The following is a 26,008-nucleotide window of genomic DNA, read 5'->3' on the forward strand; positions in this document are numbered from 1 at the left end:
TTTTATAGACAAGTTTTGATCCTATGTTGGTACTATGTGTACACCTTTTGGTTACTACCATCCACAGATTGTCAGTAGCACTTTATACTCTGGCTTTTAGATTTTTTTTTTCTTCATTTTTTTTCCCCCCTTGAGACTCCATTACTTTACTGAAAGCTCAGATAATGCGTGTCTGGAAGTAAGAGATGGTGGAATGGGTTTGGGATGTAGTTACATTATCTTGTCTACCATATTATTAGAAACACGTCTTTCAATTTGTATTAAACTATAATTCTAATTATCTTCTAACATGTTAGACTATTCAGCTATTTTATTTTCAAATTTGACAATAAACTTATTAAACAGCTCCTCTATTTTATTGCCATTGTCCTGGTTCCTTCACTTAATTTATTTATCTTGTGAAAATAGTGTTTATTCATGTTTCTTATGCAATATTTTTCCTTCTTTCATGGAAATAATTTAGTAGGTAGCCAAAATGTAGTTAATTTATATTTCTATTGTTACAGTGACAGGATAGGATTTCAAATAAGATTCCAAATATTGGGCAAAAATTTTCTGTAGTTCTTGCCCAATGTGGTAGCACGTATATGGCCAAGAATGTAAATATGGAAGTGAGTATGAATTTATTCCTTTACTTGGGAAATAAATTTCAGCATGTTAGGTTAATTAAGTCCTGTACTTGGTCTAGTTGTAAATTGTATACTAATGTAACAGACATAATGTTGTTTGATTTTTATAATTAGATTGTATTTTATAAAAGTTCCATTTCTTTTTACAGGTAATAAAAATTTACAGGAAAATAGTTTCTGTTTGGATCATGTAGTTTATAGATCATGTGATAAAATCTTAGAATTTATGTTTAAAACCATACTTAATTATTATTTAAATTTTTTTTTCAGCTCTTCTTCAAGTGACAATTTCACTTAGCAAAGTAGAGCTTAGCGTGGGTGAATCTAAATTCTTCACATGTACAGGTATGTATGTGTACAAATATTTCAAGATGATTACTTGTTTTGGCTTTAATTAATATTATACATTGGCAAAATTTAAATAGTGCATAATAATTCTCTAAAAATAAAATCTTATAATACCACTGGGCTTCTGATGATGGAAGGTGTTAGCTAATAGTTAATATTTTACATATTAAAAACTATGGAGTTTATTTCTGTTAATTTCAAATTATTAATTTTGACCATCAAACTAGCTCACTTATTTTGAAAATAACTTATCAAATAAAATGTATCCACAATATCTTAAATAAATTCATATGATATTCCTGTATTAATAATATTAGGATGAATATAAATATTATAACTGAATTACCTTTATAAATATGCAATGAATAAATTAGATATGGCACACTGCATTATAGCTATACCTGAATGAAAACTTTCAGACAAAGCAAATCAAATCTGTCCTTATGAAAAGTGAATTAAAGAAAAAGATATTTAATCAGCAAAACTTTGGCAAGAATTTTATGACTATTAATCAAAAGTATCATATATCATAATGCCTGTGGGAAATTATATTTAGTTTAATCATGCACATGCAGAATTTTTTCAGAAGACATTTAAATACTTAAGCGACAAATTCTAATTTAGCGTACTGTAGAAGTAACAAATGCACACATTGTACTTCTATTTATATTCATCAAATTCATTTTTCTGCATGCAAGCCTTCATATGTAAAGTTATGAGAAATATTCACATACGGTGGCTGGGGTGGCTCAGTTGGTTAAGCGGCTGACTCTTGATTTCAGCTCAGGTCATGATCTCACAGTTCACAGGACAGAGCCCAGTGTTGGGCTCTGTGCTGAGCTTGAAGCCTGTTTAAAATTCTCTCTCTCCCCCGCTCCCTCTGCTCCTACCCCATTTGTGCTCTTCTCTCTCCTCTCTCTCTCAAAAAAGATAGAAAGTTATAACATATTTATAAGTCATATATAATACATTATAATATATATTACATTATATATTAGGAGGGCATGATTCTTCATATTTTGCCTTCCTAAAGGTCTAACTAAATTTATAGGTCTGTTGATACATATTTTTGCATATTGACAAGTAGAAAGGAAGACAGCAAGTGAGATATTGGTTCAATATCACTTATTATGTCAGCAGAGCTTTGGAATAAGAATGAAGATCATTGTTTTTAAATCTTATCCATATTTTATATACACAAATGCACAGATGCACATACATAGCTCGATTGTGTAACATATTCACAGAATAAATAGTCTAAAAATTAAGTTTGAAAATGACATTGTATTATTTTCTTAGATTCATTATATATGACGTATATATAATATATATGTTATTTATGTTATATATATATATGTTATGCACTACAAAATGTTATTACATCTGTAGGTATTACATAAGGTCAAAGTAAGGAATAATTTAAAAGAATGAATTAACATCATTCAATGGTACTACGTTTTGCTCTTAAAATAAGGCAAAATAATTAAACATCTTTTTTCCTTTTATACAAAGATGTATAACCAAGAGCCATATTGTTATTGTGGAAGCAGTCTTATATATGTTAAATACACAATAGTGAAACAAGAATCTAAAAATAAAGATGCTAGAAACACTTGCAACCCTTCCATATATATATATATATATATATATATATATATATATATAAGCATTCCAGTTTGCAAATATATATATATAATATTTACAAAATATATATAACATATATAATATATTATATATATATTTACAAAATATATATATAATATATTTTATTACAAGGTTGAGTAAGTTGATATGACTCTAAAGTTTCCTGACACTAGAACATAGACATCTAAATTCAGTAAAACAAATGTCTTAAATTTACACTAAAAGGGAGTCAGACGTTCAGAGAGCTAAATAAGATTATGTCATAAATAGAAAATGAATTTGTACTCCACATTTTTAAGAAAATAAAAACTGTAATGTTATTTATTAGTATATCCAGTAGTCCAGGCTTAATAAAAAATATGAAAAGTTTTAATGGAAATTATTTATTAGAGATGTCATCAAAAGAGAATCATGATAGGGTGCCTGGGTGGTCCAGTCAGTTAAGCGTCTGACTTCGGCTCAGGTCATGATCTCATGGCCTGTGAGTTCGAGCCCCTTGTCAGGCTCTGTGCTGACAGCTCAGAGCCTGGAGCTGCTTCAGATTCTGTGTCTCCTTCTCTCTCTGTCCCTCCCCTGCTTGTGCTCTGTCTCTCAAAAATTAATAAACATTAAAAAGAATTTAAAAAAAAAAGAGAATCATGACTGCTCTATGAAAATCCAAAATAAACTCTCCATGAGAATGAAATTTTATACCATATTATCAAGAATGAAAATATCCAAAATATTTCGCAGAATGTCCTATATAATTTACTGTATAAAATGAAAGTTTATATTGTTCAGATTTGAAATGATGTTCATTTAAATTACTCATTTGTAGTTCTTTATGGAGATGGGAATTAAAACAAATACTTCCCCTAAATGAGTTATCCTGTAACCACTGTGGTTTTATACTTCTGTCCAGAAAGATCTGAAGATAACATAACTAAGATCCATTTAATATTTAACTAAATGTTCTTTCATACTTTTTGCTCAAGCATGTCTAATTTGATATGGAAAACACAATAATTTGTTTCTAAACCCATTTCTTGGGAAAAGTATAAGAAGGAACAATGTTCTTCAAAGTGGTCCTGCAGATGTTAGCATTTCCCCTTTATGCATTTCCCCTGATACTTTTGAGTTAATAGCACGTACCGCTTCCACAAATTATCCTTCAAGTAATTAGGTGAAATACATCCTTTTGGTCAGTAAAAGCAAACTTTGGAAGTTTCAGCTTTTATGAAGAGGATAATAACCTGGATTCTGAATTGGAAAACTTAAATAAATGTTTACCTTGTAATGATTTGGTTGTAATTGCCTAGCAGTATACGTATCATTTCAATGCATTCTAATTATCATGTGATTAAATAGTTAACAGTTTTAGATTAAAATGATGAAACTATTCATTTTAGTTGAGAAAAGAGATTAGGGTTCCATTTTAAAAATAGTCATTGGCCTTATCTGTACAAGTTCAACAACTTGGGGAATTAATTCCAAATTCAGTATTATCAAAAGGCAAAGTTGATTTTGCATAAGATTTACATTTTTATGAGCTGTGCGTTATCGGGGAAAAAAGTACTGTCTCCTGACCCTAGCAAAGAGACTTGGGAACAGGTGAAATCATGTTAGTAATTGTGTTTCTGGTCAGATATATCTATCACATATCATTTATGTCTGACACAGTGGCCAAGGCAGTTTCATAACTTAACTGTAGTAATAGTTCATAGATTGCTACGGTAAAGTTTCAACTATCAGGGCTGAAATTCCATACTGGAAGTTTCCTATAGAACTTTTGGGTTTTGCTTACGCAAACAGGGCTGAATTCTCAACATTGGATAAATAAGGATGAACATGTGTGCTAACATTTGTGTTTACTTTCAATTTTGTAAGATTTTGAGACTTCCAGCCTTCTCTTATTTACATTTTTTTCTAAATTGTTAAAAGTTGTTACATAATAGTAAATGTCAATGCCAAAACAAACACTTGAGACATATTTTCAAACATTTCTTTTCCATGGTTCTCTGCAGCAATTGGTGAACCTGAGAGTATAGATTGGTATAATCCTCAAGGGGAGAAGATAATTTCAACACAGAGGGTAGCAGTGCAAAAGGAAGGTGTTAGATCACGATTAACCATCTACAACGCAAATATAGAGGATGCAGGGATATATCGTTGTCAAGCAACAGATGCCAAAGGACAGACACAAGAAGCTACAGTTGTATTGGAAATTTACCGTAAGTTATGCATTTATTAGTTAATTGAATTTGTGGTTGTATAAAAACTTGAACATAATGCATTTAGTAAAAATTAAGTAAAAATTTAGTAAAAATTAACACCCATTAATCACTATGTGCTAGATAATGTTGTAAGACCATTGCAAGTATCAGTTTATTTATATTTTGCCATGGTGCATCTCTAAAATGGAATTGATAATAGGAAATAGTTTATTATAAATATAGATGGAGGCAATTCTCTTGGTAAAATAATAGAGATGAAAATGTTTTCATGTTCTCCAGCCATTAAAAATCTATTGGGTAAATAGAAAACAGTAGATTATTTAGTGTTAGGAAATTTATTAGAAGTAGTTTTTCACTCTAAAATAAAAGGTCAAGATTAGAACAAATGACATTACGTATATGATAGCAGTGACCAGTCTAGAATGAGAATTGAGGGTCAGTGAACAGGAGTAGACACAGAAAAGCTGGAAATTCATCTAGTGGAGAATAATATCTAGCTGGATTCTTCACCAACAGAATTTTCTTTAAGATGATTTTCCATATTTACACTTGATTTTAAGAATTAAGATTGACAGTTTTCTATATTCCTTCCCCTTTCTTACATATAGGAATCATATTTTTTTTAATATGTAATTTATTGTCAAATTGGTTTCCATACAACACCCAGTGCTCATCCCAACAGGTGCCCTCCTCAATACCCATCACCCACCCTCTCCTCCCTCCCACCCCCCCCATCAACCCTCAGTTTGTTCTCAGTTTTTAAGAGTGTCTTATGTTTTGGCTCCCTCCTTCTCTAACCTTTTTTTTTCCTTTCCCTTCCCCATGGTTTTCTGTTAAGTTTCTCAGGATCCACATAAGAGTGAAAACATATGGTATCTGTCTTTCTCTGTATGACTTACTTCACTTAGCATCACACTCTCCAGTTCCATCCACATTGCTACAAAAGGCCATGTTTCATTCTTTCTCATTACCACGTAGTATTCCATTGTGTATATAAACCACAATTTCTTTATCCATTCATCAGTTGGTGAACATTTAGGAATCATGTTTAAGAATACTATGAATGAAGCCTGTTGACTCCTTAGGGGTGAAACCAGGCTGTATCACTTAATTTTGTGGCCTTGAGCAATTGCCTAACCTCTCTGTCTTCAGTTTCATCATCTATAAAATGGAATAATAGGGGCGCCTGGGTGGCTTGGTCGGTTAAGCGTCCGACTTCAGCTCAGGTCATGATCTCACGGTCCGTGAGTTCGAGCCCCGCGTCGGGCTCTGTTCTGACAGCTCAGAGCCTGGAGCCTGTTTCAGATTCTGTGTCTCCCTCTCTCTGTGCCCCTCCCCTGTTCATGCTCTGTCTCTCTCTGTCTCAAAAATGAATAAATGTTAAAAAAAATTAAAAAAAAATAGAATAATAGTAGTATCTACCTCTTACATAGAATTGTTTTGAGCACTACATTAATTAATATTATATAAAGTCCTTAAAAATGCCTCACAATTCATATGTGATAGTATTTTTACCACATATTAATGAAAAATATGTGAAAAATTACAAATTTTTGAAATAATAACTCATAAGGCACCCCCTCCCTACAGCTTTATTGTTATTATTATTTGGGAGATATGACATGAGAAAAAAAGGCAAAGTCTTCCCATGCCATGACTTCCTTTTTGATGTGCAGGGCAATTTTTGGGGATAGTATTGTCCTTATTTTTCCTGATTTAGACTCCCCCCACTCCTTTTAGTTTCTAAGCTCCTTAAGAAAAGGTAATATATTTGTTTATGTGATTCCTACTGCACCTATTTGATAAGTAGAAAAAAATAAATTGAAGCTATCATTTCATGGACATAATATTTTGAAAGATTTTTCATTACTTTGAATGATGCAAAGGAAGGTGGCTGGTGTTTTGTTTGTATACTAAAGAAATGTCTTTTTTTTCCTGGCAAGAACAATGAATAACTTTTGTGAAAATTTCTCAACAAGCATAAATATCCATGTTCATTCATTCATTCAACACACTTACTGGGTATCTACTACATAACAGACAATATTCTAAGTCCTAAGGAGTAGTAACTAAAACAGAAAATGTCACTGGCTACTTGGTACTTATATTTTAGTGAGCGGAGAAACACAACCAATGAATGAGCTTAGAAAAATACGTGAATGCTAGATATCCATGCTGTAGAATTCTATAGTGAAGGAAATAAGGGGTAAAGAGAGGAGTTGAATGGGGAAGGGAGATGGTTATTTTACTTGTGAAGGTGCAGCAGAAATCTGAAGGGATTCAAAGGAGCACAGATGGCCAAGGATGAGAACAAACCTGGAGTGTTCAAGGAATTGCAAAGAAGACAGTTAGTCTGGATCACAGGGACTTGGAAAAGAGAGAAGATACTGGGATTGGAGTTGGGGAGCTGACTCCAGTTCACATAGGACCTAGTCTGGCATCGCGAGGACTTTGACCTTTCTTCTCGGTGATATGGGAAGTTCTCGAGTAGAGGAATCACATTATCTGGAATCAGGTTTTAAAAGATCTAGCGTTAACTAATGATTTTATTGCAGCATCAATCCACACACAGATTTTGGAATATTTTGTTGGGAGAAGTGAGCAATAATACTTTTACGGTTTGTTTTACTTTCTTGATGCAGAAAAACTCACTTTCAGAGAAGTGGTATCTCCTCAAGAATTCAAACAAGGGGAGGATGCAGAAGTGGTTTGCCGAGTTAGCAGCTCACCTGCCCCTGCTGTCAGCTGGTTGTATCATAATGAGGAAGTCACCGCTATTTCCGACAGTTAGTATTTTGGTAACTCCCTAAATTATATGTTCTAATAATATTGCAATTTTTAAAGAGACTGAATCTACCTGACTGAATAGAGAAATTTTATTTTATTTTTATCTCAAGTATCAAACGGTTTTGAGAACCTTCCAGCTCTAAAGTAGGTATTGGCAAACCATGGGTCTTGGGCCACAGTCAGCCTCTCTGCTGTTTTTGTATGGTGTCATGGGATTACAGCCAATCCTGACCATTACACAGTTTGCATGGCTGCTTTGGGGACAGGGTTGAACAGCTGTGATACAGATGATGTGGCCTACAAAGTCTACGATACTTATCACTTGCAGATTTACAGAAAAAGTTTGCTTACCCCTATCCTATTCAAGAAAAACTTAGTAAAAACTGTAGAAGGGTAATAAGTAAATAAAAAATTAATCCTGATGCATTCAAATTCTATATATTACAGTTTATACATGATCCCATGGGCTACTCTGTAATCTTAAAATAATAACCATATGAATCCTATTTATTATTCTGGCACTGTTCTCTCAAAGACACCTACATGTTCTAAATATTATGGTATGATGCATATGGATAATAGACAGAAAAGTACATTCATTCAAATTGTCTTCATAATTTTGATTCAGACTGAGCTAAAATTCCAGAATAATATGACATCTGAAATTGAAAGCATAATTTGCTTACATTATGCTATTTTACCATTGTGCATTGGGAGCATTTTCAATTTAGAATATTTTTCAATGCACCTGCATTGCAGAGAGATACGAAATAATTGAATCTTTTTAAATACTTTCCATCTTGGATGATTCCGTTGTGTGTTTCTAAGAGATAAAACTTTTATAGCATAAAGGAGAGAAAGCAGATAGTATCTATTTTTGAGTATGTACAGAGAATGTATCATAATCATGTTTAATAGTCTTTTTTTAATTTGAGATAATTTTTCTGGTCTTGGCATTTTCAGTGCTTGTCAGTTATCGACTAACTCTCTTTTTCTGTATTATAATAGGTGAGAAATGGTACTTTATTTCCTCTTATTTTATTTTAGGACGACTGCTTTATATTTTATTAACATATCACATGAGTACATTGTATAATGTATTTTCAGCTATTTTACCGTCAATAATAAAGAAAAGGCAGTTCTTGTATAGAAGTTAAATGACAATGTCTAAACATTTTCACATTGCCTCATCTTAGGCTTCAAGTGTACATCTGGTTTATTGTAAACCGTAATTACAAGAAGGTTTTGAAATGAATTATAGTTTTTATTTTTTTATTTTTATTTTTTTAACGTTTATTTATTTTTGAGACAGAGAGAGACAGAGCATGAACGGGGGAGGGTCAGAGAGAGGGAGACACAGAATCTGAAACAGGCTCCAGGCTCTGAGCTGTCAGCACAGAGCCCGACTCGGGGCTGGAACTCACGGACCGCGAGATCATGACCTGAGCCGAAGTTGGCCGCTTAACCGACTGAGCCACCTAGGCGCCCCTGAATTATAGTTTTTAAAAGACACATGGAACAAAAGCCTCAAAGCCAGGACTTATAGTCCAGTGTGATGGTGTTAGAGGAGCACTGCTTCTCTGCCACAACTCACACACTTTTCTCCAGTATGCAGGGACGGACGTATTTGAAGGTAGAATTCAATTATGGCTCTACTCCTTGGCCGTGATGCTTTGAATAACTTTTCTAACTGTTCTCTAATTCAGATTCTGTATGTGTAAACAGTGGGTTATTATCTCTATTTTAAACAATGCTTGTGAGTTTCAAATAAGACTTTAGGCATATAATAAATATTTGTTAAATGAATGAATAAAATTTTTGTGTGTATATCAGGTTCTCAGCAAAATGACATTGATCTTTCTCCTTCCTTCTCATTGAGTTTTTAAATGTTGAGAAGAAGTTTTACCAAAATTATAGACACTCAGGTTTTATCTAGAATAAAAAATACCCCATGTAAGTGAAGGGACTAGTCTAGAGTAAGCATGAAACCTAGTTCTGAATTGCATGGCAAGCAAAGAAAAGAAATGACATCTTTTTTTTTTTTCTTTTTAATTCTAGGACATAAAGGAATTAGGTGAATTGTGAGGAAGGGCAAGCTTTTCTAACCTTCTAATATCAGAGGAACCTGCCACGTAGTTTATTGTTGGACAGCTTGTACATTCATAATGAATTTACAAGAAGTAATATTCTTCATCTGATTATACCTTGTATGATCCCTTTATTAAACCTGATGGAATAAGATTAGGTTTATAGGGGCGCCTGGGTGGCTCAGTCGGTTGAGCGTCTGACTTAGGCTCAGGTCATGATCTTATGGCTCGTGAGTTCGTGCCCTGTGTTGGGCTCTGTGCTGACAGCTCAGAGCCTGGAGCCTGTTCCCGATTCTGTGTCTCCCTCTCTCTCTGCACCTAACCCACTCGCATTCTGTCTCTGTCTCTCTCAAAAATAAAGAAACATTAAAAAAAATTTTTTTTAAAGATTAGGTTTATAACCTTGAAAGGAACATATAAGGGGATTTAGAAGAATATGGTGTATCCAGGTAACTTTCTGAAGCCTTAATGTGGTGCGTGAGTAAAGTTTGCAGGCTCTAGATGAAATAATGAAGGCTTGGAAATGTCCATCTCATTAGCCATGCTTTTGGTAGCAGCTGTATGGCAGGTATTCTTAATTAAAATTCCAACAAAATATTCTGAGTGGAGGTCCTTTCCATGCTACTTGCTGAAAATAACCCATCTGCTAAATAACCTAAGCATTTAGGAAGTAAAGGTGGCATTTTGTTACAAAAGTTGAAAATCCTGACTTTTAGGATCCCTCAATGGAGGGATATGATATCGCAGATGCCTGTTTCAACCTCAGCCAGTTTGAAAGTTATTTCTAAAATATTCTAAGTGCTTTGATCATTGCCAAATGATTGCATCAAAAACTGTGGATAAAATCATCTTGTTCAATATTTTTTATGTAATCTTCCTCCAGTATACAAATTCATTCAATTTTGAACTAGTTGTTGAAAACCTACTATGTGCCATCTAGCATGCTAGATGGTTGTTATTCATAGTTAACTCAATAAACAAGTCCACTGCCTTCAAATGCTAATAATCTAGTAGAAAAGATTAATAGAGAAATCAGTGAAAACAAAGTATGTTGAAGTCTATGAGAAGGAAAGTGTAATGATAGAAGATAATAAAGAAAGAATACCTCAACTAGTTAGGGCAGAGGTGGGAGTCCAAGATGCCTGCTGAATAGAGAAATAACACTTAAGTGGTGGGGACTTGTCAGGAGGGAGATCATCTGCAGTGGCCTGGAGGTGAAAAATACCATGAATGGTGCTCTAGAACCTGGAATAAGTTTATTATAATGAAAATTTATGAATAAGTGCAACTGGAATACTTATACTAATAGATCAATATAAACTAGGGTTGGTCATAAAGAACTAATAAGATAGGAGACTGAAAAGGAAGGTTGAGCTGAGTCATAATGACCCTGACATCTCTGCTAAGGAATTTATCCAAAAGCAACATCACTAAAGCATTTTAATCAGAGCAGTAACATGACCTGATATGAATTTGGGAAGGATATTAGTGCTTCAGTGAGAAGAATGAGTTGGATGGTAGTCAAAGCAAAACTCTAGGCATTGATAACAGTTCAAACCCTAATGAAATAATTGCTGAAGGAGAAGGAGATTTAGACGAAGTAATGATAAAGGGGGAAGTGACAGGACATGGGATTTAATTGGATATGTAGATGGAGGGAGATGGAGAAGTCAAGGATAATTCAAGGAATTGGACTCGGGCAAATAGTTCAATGTACAGATATGCTAAGACGGAACTGGAGAGACCATATGAGAAATTTGAGGTGGAGATAGTACAGTGAATTTTAAGTTTGCTGAGATTAAAGTATTTCTAACCCTTTTCAGTAGGTACATCTGCTATACTGTTACAGACTTTTCTAATTCAGGTAATGGTCTTGTCTGAAGAAAAATTGTGAGACTCAAAATATAGATGGTAATTGAAGCCATAAGAGTAGATGAGACATATCATCAGTGGCTGGGGAATGAGAACAAAAGAGGGCTAGAAAATAATCTGCCTAAAGAAGCATAAAGCAGATCACTTACTGAGTATTACATTTTTTCATTTATTTTTTAATGCAATAATGAAATTAAAAAAAAACACGAAAGTTCTGTATAATTGAGAGAAGCTAATAACCTCTAATAGTCAAATAGTCCTAATATCCATAGTTATGTGTAATTGATTGAAGCAGTGCTTTCTTCAAGTGTTTTCTACAAGCACATATTCATGATGTACTTCAGTTTGATAGTTGACTATATCATTCCATGGACTTGACACCCATATCTACAATTTGACATGCAATTTTCACATGGTTTGTTTTCTGTATGTAAACATTGGGATGTATTTACATTTAGCAGGTAACTACTATTTTTCTAATGTTCTAATAACTTCTCTCAGACAGTAGAAATACTATATTAAAATGGCCATTTGATTAAAAGTTTACAATTAGAAGAAAGATTGATTTATTCCTATCAAAATATGTATTATAGACATTTAAGTCATTTTCCTTTTTATATCAAATATTGCCTTCCTGATTAAAATAATTCTTCTGCTTACTAATTTTGTAACTAAGTATCCTATAAGTGTTAAAGAACATTATAGTTAAAGGATAATACATATTTTAGTAATTTAAAAATACTACAATAATCAAGGTATAATTATGGGCATCCCTAAGTTTGAACTATTACAATTTATAATTGCTTCTCATTCTAATTACCAGCCACATGCTCAAGTAGAGGCTCTTTTAATGGACTTTGAAACGTTCTTAATTTTTAGGCGTTCTGAGTTATTCCAGGACTTCTTGTGAGTTAAACTTTAAAATTTCTTGAGGATTCTTTTTCTCCAGGCTTTTCTTAGAGAAAAGGAAAATTTACCAGGGAAAGCGTATGTATAAAAATTTGTGTTTCTCTTCTTTGGGTCAACCTAAAGAAGAAATAAATATTATGGGAAAGTTTGTATAGTAGTCCCTCCATGTCCACAGGAGATATAGTTCAAGACTCCCCAGTGGCTACCAGAAGTACCAAACCCTGTATATACTTTTTGTCTAAAAAAATGTGCTTATGATAAAGTTTAATTTATAAATTAAGCATTTAACTTATAAATTAAGAGATTAACAGCACTTACTAATAATGAAATAGAACAATTATAACAATTTTATTGTAATAAAAGTTATGTGAATATGGCCACTCTCTAAAAATAGCTTATTGTACTGTACTCACCCTTTTTCCTTTGATGAGGCAATATGACACAATGCCTACATGATGGGATGCAATGAGGTGAATGACATAGGCATTGTGATATAGTTCTGGTAAGATGTCATAAGGAGGATCATCTGCTTCCGGGCCATGGTTGACTGAAGGTAAATGAAACTGCAGAAGGCAAAGCCATAAATAAGGGGGACTATTGTCCTTCCTGAGCTGAAAATCATGTGTCTCTTGCTTTACAATCAATATTTTCTATTTCCGGGGGCCTCTGAATCTACCTATTAACGCTCTTTATTATCTCTTCCTTACCTGTATTAAGCGCAGTCTTCTCATATTCTGATCACTCTCCTATTTGTATTTGTAGTCCAAACTAGAATTGATATGGCATTAAGAAATTGTATTAAGGAATCACTATGGCAAATGAATCCCAAATCTGAATCGAACCCAAAACAACCTAATATAGCAGATTATGTCCAGTCGGCAGCCCCAGCCATCCATTCAGTGATCCAAGCTGAGGGAAGCTGTACCTTTTTCTCATGCGGCTTCCATGTTTACCCTACCTGTCTATCAAGCCAGCAGATAGGGGAAGAGCAGTAAACATTGGAATAGGTCCAAAAAGTAACCTTTAATGGTATAACAGTAAATACCCTGGAGGAGAGCACCTTAAACTAATGCCATTTCTACTTTACCAAAAGGTACAACGGGGTTGAGGATGTCTCATATTTACCAAAGTACCTCAAATACTATGCATACCAAAAAGATGATGTTCAATGATATATTAACTGATGAAATTTAAGATATTGCTTTTACAACATGTTTCAAAATGGACTAGATGTGAGAATATTGTTTACTTGATAAGAAGAGAAAAGGTCCTAACACTGCAACAAAATTGCCATGACTAAAAAAACAGACCAGACATTATGGAAAACATGTTCAGGCTGAGATGATGCCTAGGCTAGCCAGATTATTTTAAGCAATCAACTAATGCATGCCCTCTAACAGCCTATTTTTATGTATATTCATGTGCATACGCTCATACACAAAATGGAATCTTGAAATAAAATTAATAAAGTCTAATCTATTCATTATTAAAGTGGATTATCTTGCATTTAGAAAAAAAATTCAAATAAATTCAAGATATGGCCATTTTATATGTCCTTTATGTGACTTGAATATTACTGTATCATTTAGCTTTCTCCTAAGGGTATACAAAATTATTAGTTTAATTATTGTGTAAGGAAGGCTATTCAATCAATTTTCTAACCCTTTTCCATCCTTTAGTTGCTACATATTTGCAGTCAAAATGTCTTCATGCCTGCAATATCTAATCTCTCAGCATTGTTCTTTTGTGTATCATTTCTGCATTCAAAGTACCAAGGGGAAAATAATAGCCTAACCATTTTATGTGGAAATAAAGTCTTGAATGTATTTTAGAAAAAAAGGTGTAACAAGGCAGTGTGGAGTGGAAAAATTGAAGCCATGAAATTACATTTTACTTTCAAATTTGAATTTGTTTGTTGATGAAAAGTTTGATAGTGTCAGACAAGTGCCATATTTTAACTCTTAGCAATTTAGAACATACTGGACTCTGCTTTCAATTACTGATATCATTTCCTCCCCTTTGCTTACTTTCTAGATCGCTTTGCTATGCTAGCCAACAATAATCTGCAGATTCTCAACATCAATAAAAGTGATGAAGGTATATACAGGTGTGAAGGAAGAGTGGAAGCTAGGGGAGAAATTGATTTCCGTGATATCATCGTTATTGTTAATGGTAAGCAGAGAATAATTTGTACATATTTTATTGTTGCATTTTAGCAATATTTTTATTAAAAGGGCAACCCTGTAAATATGGCACTTTAATAACCTTTTTGATACCTGGAGGAAATCTCCCCACCTCTATGATCACATCTGTTACACCGTCTATAGTCTCACGGGCAGGATCTGCGACTTATTTAACACTGTCATCTTCTTTCACTCTTGTACTCTGTAAGGGGGTAGTTGCCTTTTGCTGGCTTTGTAGTTGTTGAAAGAATGCCAAGTGAAACATAGTAAAGTGTCATACTAGATTTGACTTTTAAATTGCATGAATCACTGGTGGCTTAAACTAATCTATTTAACAGTTTTGTAGGTTTTCTCAAATTTAAATTTAATAATTGAATCCACAAGGAGATTAATAACTAAGTTTATGGCATCACGATGACATCTCTTCTTCCAAATTTGGCTTCTCCTGCTGTATTTTCTGCCTGTGTTAACATGACATTCTATGAGCCCAGAAGATATATTAATGTTATCTTCCTAGTGCCTCCATTTTGATGATCTAATCTATAGTTGACATATGCAACACACTTCTTAACATCTCTCAAATATATTCTACCATGATGCCCTCCATAAGAGTGCTGCCCTTTCAAATTGCTTTTCTTCTTTTTCTTGAATTGCTACAAGCTGTTTCCTCTTCTCTCAGTCCCATAATTCAACTTCTTCTCCATCCAACCTTTCACCACTTAAAATTGTCAATGCTTCCTGTTAACTTTGAGACAAAATTAAAACCACTTTTCATGGCATTGGATTTCTTTTATGGTCACCAACCCCTCTTCCCTAACATTCATTCATGAGCAGCCCATGCCTCAGCCATATGGAAATATTAGTAGTAACACTGCATAAAATGCACTTTTGGTTTTTCTTCTGTTTTAAAATAAAAAGTTAGTGGTACCTATAATCCCACAGGGTTCTATAAGCAGAATGTCATTTGTTGTTTCTGGGATAGACAAAATCTAAAATTAAGGAGTTAGCCACACATTTCCTATGAGTTGGGGCTGGGACAGGGAGGAATAAATCTGTGTCTTCTACATCCTTTCCCCATCCCGCCACGAGCTAGCTCTCCAGTTCTTTAAGACTGGAGAACACTAGGAATCTCATATACCTCTGAAAGAGTTCACTGGTCTTTCCTTTTCTGCAATAAAGGCAGTTGAACCACAAAGTTCATGCTGAAAGACAAAGAGAATATTAAAACACTGCTATCTTTTTCTCTCCTTCTCCAAGTCTATAATTAATTGGGATTTGTGGATAATATAATGGAATAGAATAGGTGTTATGACAGGGAAGCTAGACAGGCTCGTAGAAATTGCACATGCTCATGGAGGAGGCCAAAGTGCCAGGCCTTCAGAGGAAAAGCTTTTCTTTTTTAGAGGTGTTGAGCCTGGTATTTATGAAGAGCACTATAGTCTGGAGATTTTGACCTTCCACACAGGTGGAAGATTTCAGTGCATGAAGAATAGTTTTAAAATGGAGGTTTGTAGCTATATCTCCATCTATTTCTATTATCTATGAGTATCTCTAAACTATTTCTGTCTTTATTATATACAGTACACATACATAACTTACATTATTTAGTTTAATTATTGACTTAACTTTCTAGTGTGCTTTATTTCCAAAATAATTTTTGTTGCCATATATAAATATATTTTGTCACAAGCAAATACTGTGTTCAGTATTCTTTTATGAAAATGGAGATTATAATATTAGTATTATATGTAAAGTTTTGGAAGAAGTATATATTTACTATTAGATGTTATATATTCATATATATATGTATATATATATGTATATATATATATGTCAAATCAAGCCCATATTTTTACACTAAAACAGTAACTCAAATATGATATAAAAAGAAATGAGGGGCACCTGAGGGGCTCAGTTGATTAAGCATCCAACTTTTGGTTTTGGCTCAGGTAATGATCTCAGGGTCCATGGGATCAAACCCCATGTTGGGCTCTGTCCTGACAGTTTGGATCCTGCTTGGAATTCTCCCTTCTCTCTCTCTGCCCCTCCCTTCTCTCTCTCTCTCGCGCTCTCAAAATAAATAAACATTAAAAAAATTTTAATAAAAAAATAAACGATATCTGGCAGGCGTAGCATATTCACCCTTTATTAACTATTTTGCTATTGTAATTTTAATACAATATGAATATTAAATTAATATTTTAAATACTTTAACACATTTATAAATGTCCTAATCTGTTTCCACACTAGTTGACCTGTGAATTTTTATATATGATTACATTTATTTTGAAGGAAGCAAGTTGTTTTCAATTAACAAAGTTTGAATCTTCGAGTCCATCATGGTAAGCGCTCAAACTGGAATATTTTGTTCTGTATATCTATTCCTATTATGCCGGGGTTCACAAGAGGATAAACACTGGATTGTGTTCTTTTGTGCCACTCAAATCAATCCTGTAGGTAGTTTTCTGTTCTGCCTGCATCCCACTGACCCTCCCAAAGGGAAATCATTCTCCTTCCACATCCCAATTTCCTCTAACAGAATCAACTACAGATCCTAATCTGACCTTTGCTCAAACACTGCTTTATCTCCCCTCATTCTAATTAGTCACCTTTCCCCTTTATGGTCAAAAACTCTCATACCTTAGAATTCCTGGCATCACTTTTCTTCAAAATAACAGTGTTCACAAAAATCAACCATCGATTTATTCGCCTTCTGGATGATACGTTTGGACCCTGTCAAGGGAATGCATTGACTAATGCCACCAGTTCATCTCTGCTTTTCTCTCACACTTTGCCGTTATTTCAGACAGAAGAGTCATTCTGCTACAGTCTTACTGACTCTTGTCCTGTTACTGGCTCCTTTTAAATGTTGAGCTCTCCTTAAAAGTATCTTCTTAATATTTCTCTCTTATAAAACCTCTTGAAGGTATTTCACTGGAAAGTTCGAGGCTGCAAAAAATAACAATAAAATAAAAGCAACAGCTTTATCCACCTTATCTTTCTTCAACTACAAATATGACCTGTTCTATGACCTTTTCCTCAACTTATATTGAGAGCCCTCTCTCTTAATTGCTACTTATTTTTTATCATGATTTGGATTTTATCCTGGACCTCCTTTCTTTGTCTCCTTCCCCCTCAAGTGCCCTGGAATCCTGACCAAAGGCTCCAGCAACTATTTATGTATATTCACTGCTTCCTTGTGAGATCTTAGCTCTGGAAAAACCTCTATTCTTTCTTTTATTTTTTGCTCCTTGAAAATTTTTCCCTCGTGTTTCTTTTCTTCCAATGCATATGCTTTTGTTTCAATAAGTAATTGAAAGATATTTTTGCTAGGTTCCTCTTTGGTACCAACAATACTAAATCTTAGGAATTTTTTTTTTCTTAACTCCCTCTATGACTTTCTTATCATATTTCTCAGTGCCTGTGTATAGTTTTTTTGCAAACACTTTCTTTCCTCCCTTGAAGAGGTTATGTATTACTGCTCATTGACATGTGGATTGTGGCGCTTCCAGTGGGAGAGTTGTGCACCCCCACCCAACTGATGAAGCCACTTGTCCTGGCCAGTGGCACGTATAACCAAACAATATACACTATGATTGAAATTAGGCTGCAAGAAGAATGATATGGTTTTTTTTTTATCATGTTCTTTCCTTCTGACATGAAACTAGCATGACCCCAAAGAGAGACTTTTCCGCCACCTTGGATACCACAATGAAGACATGTGGAGCAGAGTCACAGCTGATCTGCAGGTGCAGACACGTAACATAAATAAGAAATAGAGCACATTTTTTAAGCCCTGAATTTTAGAACCGTTGTTTATTGCAGAAAAGCAGGCAAATGCAGTGCCAGTGCCCTTTTCCTACTTAAATAAGCAAATTAAATACTATATGACCTAGGGATACTTTTTTTTTTTAACGTTTATTTATTTTTGGGACAGAGAGAGACAGAGCATGAACGGGGGAGGGGCAGAGAGAGAGGGAGACACAGAATCGGAAACAGGCTCCAGGCTCTGAGCCATCAGCCCAGAGCCTGACGCGGGGCTCGAACTCACGGACCGCGAGATCGTGACCTGGCTGAAGTCGGACGCTTAACCGACTGCGCCACCCAGGCGCCCCGGGATACTTCTGAAATTACTTCCCTGAGTATGCTGCAGATGTCATATAATCCCATTTTCTTCTTCTGATGGTGATCATTTCTTGAGATTTTCTTATCACCTTATCAGACAATTGGAAATCCAACTGAAGATTTTTGACTGCAGTTTCAGTATTAATTTATATTGCACTTGTGTATTGATTCAACAGGTACGTATGAAGTGCTAGCTATGTGTTTCACACTATGTTGTGCTCAAAATACTATCGGGCTTATTGTATCATCATTTCCCTCAAGGCATTTCGAGTTTTATCTTACTAAAATAATCAACTTTACTAAAGTCCCTTATTGTTTATGGGACAGTTGGATACAAAAGCATTTACTAAAGGCAATTTTTATAGATATTCACAGACTATTTTTTAATAAGAAGTAGCACCTAATGTAGCTTAAGGGGAGACTTCCTTGGTATTTGGGATAAATCTATTGGTGGAAAAGTGCTACCTTTTAGAACAGAGAGAGAGAGACAGAAGGACAAATAGAACAGATTGTGCAAAAACAAAAGTCGTATGATGTGAAAAATACCTAATAACTGTGACTGGAATGTGATATTTTGGAGAGTGATGGTAGTGTTAGATGAGATATAGCTGGAGAGTCAGAGGGTCAGATCATAGAGGACTATGGACTCTCTTCTATGAGGCAAAGATGAACTGACATCCAAACTAGAGAGCAAGGAAATTGACAGAATGATGGAGGCAGGGAGAGGAAGTGAGTTCAAGTGAGAGATAATTGGGGCTTGTGCTAAAAGACAAAGAAATGAAGGGGAAGGTATATAATCAGGTATTATTCGGAACAGAGCCTTTGTATCACATGTATGTCACAGAGGCTAGAGCAATCAAGGGTAATTTGAAGACTTTTAGTGTGGGTTTTAGGTTTCCAGCATACTAAATGCAAACAAATGTGACCCATATAGTGAGACTTGAAATATATTTGCTGAATTTGACCGTTATGAGATTACAAGAGACATTAGGGTCAATGATATCATCTGAATAGCCTGGACAAAATTCATACTGCAGTGACTTGAAGGATAAATGTACCTTTTGCATTCATTGAAGGATGAAGGTAGCAAAGTCACAACATTTGTTACCTCAGCTTATTGGGATCAACTGTTAAATGGGAAACATCACAAGGTTGAATTAAAGAATAGAGGAAGTGGTTGGACATTTATAAGGAACATATACCTTGCACATAAAGAGGATATCTTTTATGATGAGCCTGGAGGAAATGAGTCCAAAATGAGTTAGGATGTGGGTAAATTAATTCAAAGATGGGTCTGGTTGATAATTTGAGAGAAAGCTTGCCACATGACTTCAATATTCTATTTCTAATCACCTGTCTCTCCTTGATGTACTCTGGATATTTCTGAAATATTTCTCCACAGTTTTATGTGTTTACATCTGCTCTTTATTGGATTTTCAAGTAAGCTTTCTAACATGCCTAACAAATTTTCACAAATCTTTCATCAGCTGCCTTCCTTTTATTATTATACCTTATATTATTACACATTTGATAAATTGGCTGTCCATCTTTTCTATAAATTCCTGTACTCTTTTTTACTATGTAATCATATTATACACCCTTCCACACACACACACTACTATAAAAATCTCAGATACATTTCTTTAAAAGAGGATCAAAATCATTTCTCTTTTTAACACATGCCCATTCTCCTTCATCAGGTTCCTAGCACTTAGTTAAATAAAATGCTCTCTAAAACTACTCAGAAAATGTCCATATAAAAGACAGACCTAGAAATAACTTTTAAATTTAAACTATGGTCAATAGAGAGTTATTTTTATAAAATGCTCTTTTAAAGTATAATGATTCATTATTTTCTGAATCTTTTGTACATTTGTGAAGAGTGATCCACTAATTGCCAATTCAAACTTGGGATAATGGAGGCAGGAACAATGTAGAGTGAAGGGAAAATACCTAGTAGTATAATTTTAAAGCGATTGTGTCTTTAGTCTTCCTTTGAACATTACCATTAAATCAATGGTAAATGACAATGGCAGAAGATATTTGTGCAAGTACGCATCAGAATGTACAGTGAGTGCACTTTGTTAATGCAGTGGTCCTCAGACAGTATTCCTACCCATTTCTAGCCATTTCTTAAAATTAAGAAAATTGGAAAAAGTACTTTTCTTTTTATAAAAAAATGAAAAGTCAAATTTTTTTCTCTTTAAATTTTATGCAATGTTATATAACATAAAGGAAATATAACAATATAAAATACAGTGAACTAGCCTCTTGTATGTCAATAATACAATTGAATTAATCATTCAGAGCAGTTAATTATTGCAAATTATGGAATTTCTAATTTTAGCAATAATGTATAATATATAATTTAAAGAGTCAATAAATAAGCATTTGTCAAAACCAGATATTTTATGATGTTAATATTTCTATCCTTAGTGATCCAATTAAGTTTAAAAGATTAAGAGTTTGGGGCGCCTGGGTGGCTCAGTCAGTTAAGCCTCCTACTTTGGCTCAGGTCATGATCTTGCATTTTGTGGGTTGGAACCCTACATTGGGCTCTGTGCTGACAGCTCGGAACCTGGAGCCTGCTTCACATTGTGTTTCCCTCTCTTTCTGCCCCTTGCTCGCTCGCTCTCTCTCTCTCTCTCTCTCTCCCTGTCTCTCAAAAATAAACATTAAAAATATATAAAAAATAAATGAAAGATTAGATAACTGGGAAAATATAGAATATTTTTTCTTTTTACTTTTATCCAGCATTTAGAAATTTCCATAATATAGAAAATATGATACATATGTTAGCGGCGAGGCCTGTTCCCCAGCCTTGGCTCTTGAGTTTGGCCAAAAAGAATTCAGAGCCAAACTCTTAAGCAAGCAGGTGTTTAATAATGGGCAAAGGGAAAGTGCACTCTCAAGGTCTGAGAGCAAGCAGGTCCAGAGGTGGCGACCTCACCAGGGGTCAAGATTATCTTTTCTTGTTATGTTTGCATATGTTATGAGTCATAGGGCTGTTTCTGACTGGAGTTGCTTTCATTCATCTAAGGGACTCCTCCTACCTGTCCAAAGGGAGAGTTCGGGAGTTCTTTGTCAGAAGTATCATGGCGGCCTTCCCTAGCTGGGAGGTGGTCAAAACCGCAAAGTAAATGTATCATAATGAAGCTATAGGTTGCTGTAGGACCGTGGTTATTGGGAAGAATGCGTATGGATCCTCCGGGGTCTTCCCCAGCTATTTGGAACTTTGTTCCTGCCTTTTGCCTTTTTTATCAGTCAGAAAACACCTGTTCCCTGTTGATATGTAGCTAACTGTGCACTCTATCAGATAGAAATATAGATAGATAGATACATAGATAGATGATAGATCAATCATCTTTGGATATCTAGAACATTTCTCTTTGCCTATCTCCTCAACATAAATAGTTGGAGTGAAAAGTTAATACAGTTTCTTACCTTTTCTTCAATCTGTATTTCTCTTTTGCCCAGAATTTCCCAGGTACACGTAAAGGGCATAATGTTATGTTATAAGGCTGTAGAAAAAACATACATTTATTTTACAACCTATTTTCAATCTCTAATTATAAGAGAAGACAAAATTATCTCATTACTTGAATCAGATCCTGGTTGTGAACTCACCCATCCCCTGGCTGGTCATGTAGAGATTGGTCTTTGAAATGTTTCTCTAACATTTGGTTAATAATGTGAACACCATCATTTGTAAAATCAACAATGAAAATTTCAAGAAATTTATAGTGGCCACAAGATACTGTAATTAAAATATTTTACATTTCATAGAATCAGTAAAGTAAAAGACACCATCTAAGTATTACCTGACATTGTGCAGATGAATGACATTGAAGACAATTAGTGTCTAAATTACATTCATGATATTCATGATTCTGTTCTTCAGAATGTGCTGCACTAAAGGATAAGTTAGGAGGCAATGCCACTATTTTATTCATACTGTAAATTACTTATGATCTGTATGTCTTGATTTTACTTTTTTTTTTTAACATCATATCCTATGGCTTTCAATGAAAGTGTAGGTATCCAGAACATGTATATTTTTAATAGGGAAAATAGTTAAGAAACAGAAAGACTTCCATTTAAGTTAGATATAAATTAAACACCCAGTTGTAAGTAATATTAATTCCTGTACTGATTATATTTTTAAGTACAATATGGGTTCCCCCTTTACGGAGGTACATTTAGTTTTACTAAGATTAATGAGTGTGCAATCTCAATGTAAAATGAGTATTCTATCTCTTACACACACACATGGACACAAACACACACAGCCTGATTTCTATTTTCCCTATAAGACTTAGTTCAAGTATCATCTAGCAAACTTTTCTTAATTTTATCTGCCTTATTACATGACTTCCTTACCTTGAGATCTCCTAGCACTAGGTTCACCTCTATAAAATTGTCCCAAGTTCGGATATTTGAACTGACTCCCCAGATTCCAGTAGAGTATACTCATAGAAAGGTCTTATTTTAAAGGAAAGAATATGATGCAGCAAGAGGACAATAGAACAAAAGTAATATTTTATAGCATCAAGAAATACCTTAGATTTCTCGATATAGAAAGCAGTCAACAACTTTTGGAATAGTTTCTTCAGTTTTTAATTATTTTTTACAAAAATATTATTATCCCAATGACAGAAGGCATTTTATTTGATAATTATCACTGTTCACCTTTTATTCTCCTTAGGCTTAATAATCCAAATGACTTTACTATTACTGTAAAGGCATTTGCCCCTTATGCTATCAATCTCCTCATACAATTTCAGTTATCTTGCATGTATTTTAACGGTTTATTGAGTTATATATATAATAAACTGCATATTAAAATGCTATGTGTATATATGTATATATGTATGTATATATGTACATATGTATGTATATATGAATGCCATATATATGATATGAACCAATCACCACAATCAAGATAATGAATATAAGTGAATATACTCATTCCCCACAACAGTTCTCAGAATCTGTATAAAAGTAATCATGCAGCGTATACACTTCTAAGTGACTTCTTTCACTCAGCAAAATTATTTGGAGATTCATCCATGTTGTTCCATGCAATAGTATTTCATTTTTTTTTTAATTGCTAAGTATCATTCAATTGTAGGAATATTTCACAATTTGCTTATCTGTTTACCCAAATGACTACTTGGGATGTTTCAAGTTTTTGTCTTACAAATAAAGCTGCTATAAACACTTGTATGTAATTCTTTGCATGGATATATGCTTTTCTTTCTCTGGGGTTAATACCTGTGAGAAGTATGGCTGGATCATATGATATGTATGTGTTTAACCTTCCTTTTATAAAATCCACCAAATTGTTTTCCAAAGGGGTTGTAGTATTTTATATTCCCAGAAGCAGTGTATTGGCCTTTCAGTTGGTCCACATTCTCAGCGAAACTTCATATGGTCAGACCTTTTACGGTTAGGTAAGTGTTTGGTAGTTTCACACTGAGGATTTAGTTTACCTTTTTCAGATGACTACGGATGTTGAGTATCTTCTCATGTGCTTGTTTACCATGCATCAATATCCTTTTAAAATCTTGGGGCGCCTGGGTGGCGCAGTCGGTTAAGCGTCCGACTTCAGCCAGGTCACGATCTCACGGTCCGTGAGTTCGAGCCCCGCGTCAGGCTCTGGGCTGATGGCTCAGAGCCTGGAGCCTGTTTCCGATTCTGTGTCTCCCTCTCTCTCTGCCCCTCCCCAGTTCATGTTCTGTCTCTCTCTGTCCCAAAAATAAACGTTGAAAAAAAAAATTAAAAAAAAATCTTTAATCCACTTTTTTTAATGGATTACTTTCTTATTATTGAGATTTCAGTTGCCCTGACCCTAATCTTTCAGGGGAAATATTCACTCTTTCAATATTAAATGTATGGTTAACTGTAGCCTTTTCAGAGATGTTCTTTATCAGATTGAAAGTGACCTTTTCCTAGACTGGTAAGAAATTTTATCAAAAATTCCAGATTTTTCCAAATACTTCTTTTCTGAATCTAATGATGAGATAATAACATAATTTGTATCTTTTAGTCTATTAAGTTAGTGAAATAGATTGTTCAATTTTAGAATGTTAACTAACCTTGTATTTCCACATGGCCAAAATGTGTTATTCTTTTATATAACATTGGACTTAATTTCCTAAAATTTTGTTAAGAATTTTTGCATCTGTCTTCTTAGGAGGTATTGTTCTGCTGTTTTATTCTCTTGTTACACCTTTGTCTGATTTTGGTAACCAACATATTAATGGCCTCATTGAATGAATTGGAAAGAACTTTCTTTATATTGGGAAAGTTTGTGCTTGGTTTAATTTTTTTCATTAAATATTTAGTAAAAACTCATCATTAAAGCCATATGGATCTAGAGTTTACATTGTAGGAAGATTTTAAACTGCTATTTCAGTCTTTTAGTAGATAAATGCTATTCATTTCAAGTTATCTATTTTTAAGTGAAATTTTGTGGTTAATACCTTTCAAGGAATTTGTCCATTTCATCTAAGTTGCTGACTTTATTGGCATAAAATTGTTCACGATATCCTTCTATTATCCTGCTAATATCTTTAGAGTCTATAGTCATCTTGACTTTTCAGTTCCAGTATTGCTACCTTATACTCTCTCTCAGCCCCTCTTTTTCTGTCTCTCTGTCTGTATGTCTCTTGTTCTCTCACTTTCTCTGTCTGCCCCTCATTCTCACTCTTCTTTTCTGATCAGTGTGGGTGAAATTTTACTAGTTATATTGGTCTCTTAAAGAAACCGATATGATTTAGTGTTCTATTTGTTTTCCTTTTTTATTTTACCAATTTCTAATATAATCTTTATTATTATATTTTTTTCTTATTTTGGGTTTAACTTGATCTTCTTTTCCATTTTCTTAAAGTTACACCTGAATATACTACATTGAAACCTTTTTTCTCTTCTATGGCATATATTTAATGCTTGAGAATTCCCTATTTTTTAAATAAAATTTATTGTCAAATTGGCTTCCATACAACACCCAGTGCTCATCCCAACAAGTGCCCTCCTCAGTGCCCATCACCCACTTTCCCCTCTGCCCCAACCCCCATCAATCCTCAGTTTAAATACAGAGAACAAACTGAGAATTCCCTATTTGTACTGTTTTAACTTCATTCCACAACTTTTAAGATGTTGTGTATACCTTGGCATTCAGTTCAAATACTTTGCAATTTCCCTTCTGA

At 34.1% G+C, this 26,008-nt stretch overlaps 1 protein-coding gene across 1 annotated transcript in view; it reads left to right on the forward strand.

Moving 5' to 3' along the window:
• The first annotated feature begins 587 nt into the window (after window positions 1–587).
• NCAM2 (neural cell adhesion molecule 2) overlaps window positions 588–26,008 on the forward strand; it is a 224,210-nt gene continuing 198,789 nt past the window's right edge. The window contains exons 1-5 of the mRNA XM_047874049.1: window positions 588–615; window positions 900–974; window positions 4,625–4,831; window positions 7,477–7,620; window positions 14,524–14,661. Of these exons, the coding sequence (XP_047730005.1) occupies window positions 588–615; window positions 900–974; window positions 4,625–4,831; window positions 7,477–7,620; window positions 14,524–14,661 (592 nt within the window). The remainder of the gene's footprint in view (window positions 616–899; window positions 975–4,624; window positions 4,832–7,476; window positions 7,621–14,523; window positions 14,662–26,008) is intronic.

This window comes from Prionailurus viverrinus, chromosome C2 (genome assembly GCF_022837055.1).
Source record: "Prionailurus viverrinus isolate Anna chromosome C2, UM_Priviv_1.0, whole genome shotgun sequence".
Lineage (NCBI taxonomy): Eukaryota > Metazoa > Chordata > Mammalia > Carnivora > Felidae > Prionailurus > Prionailurus viverrinus.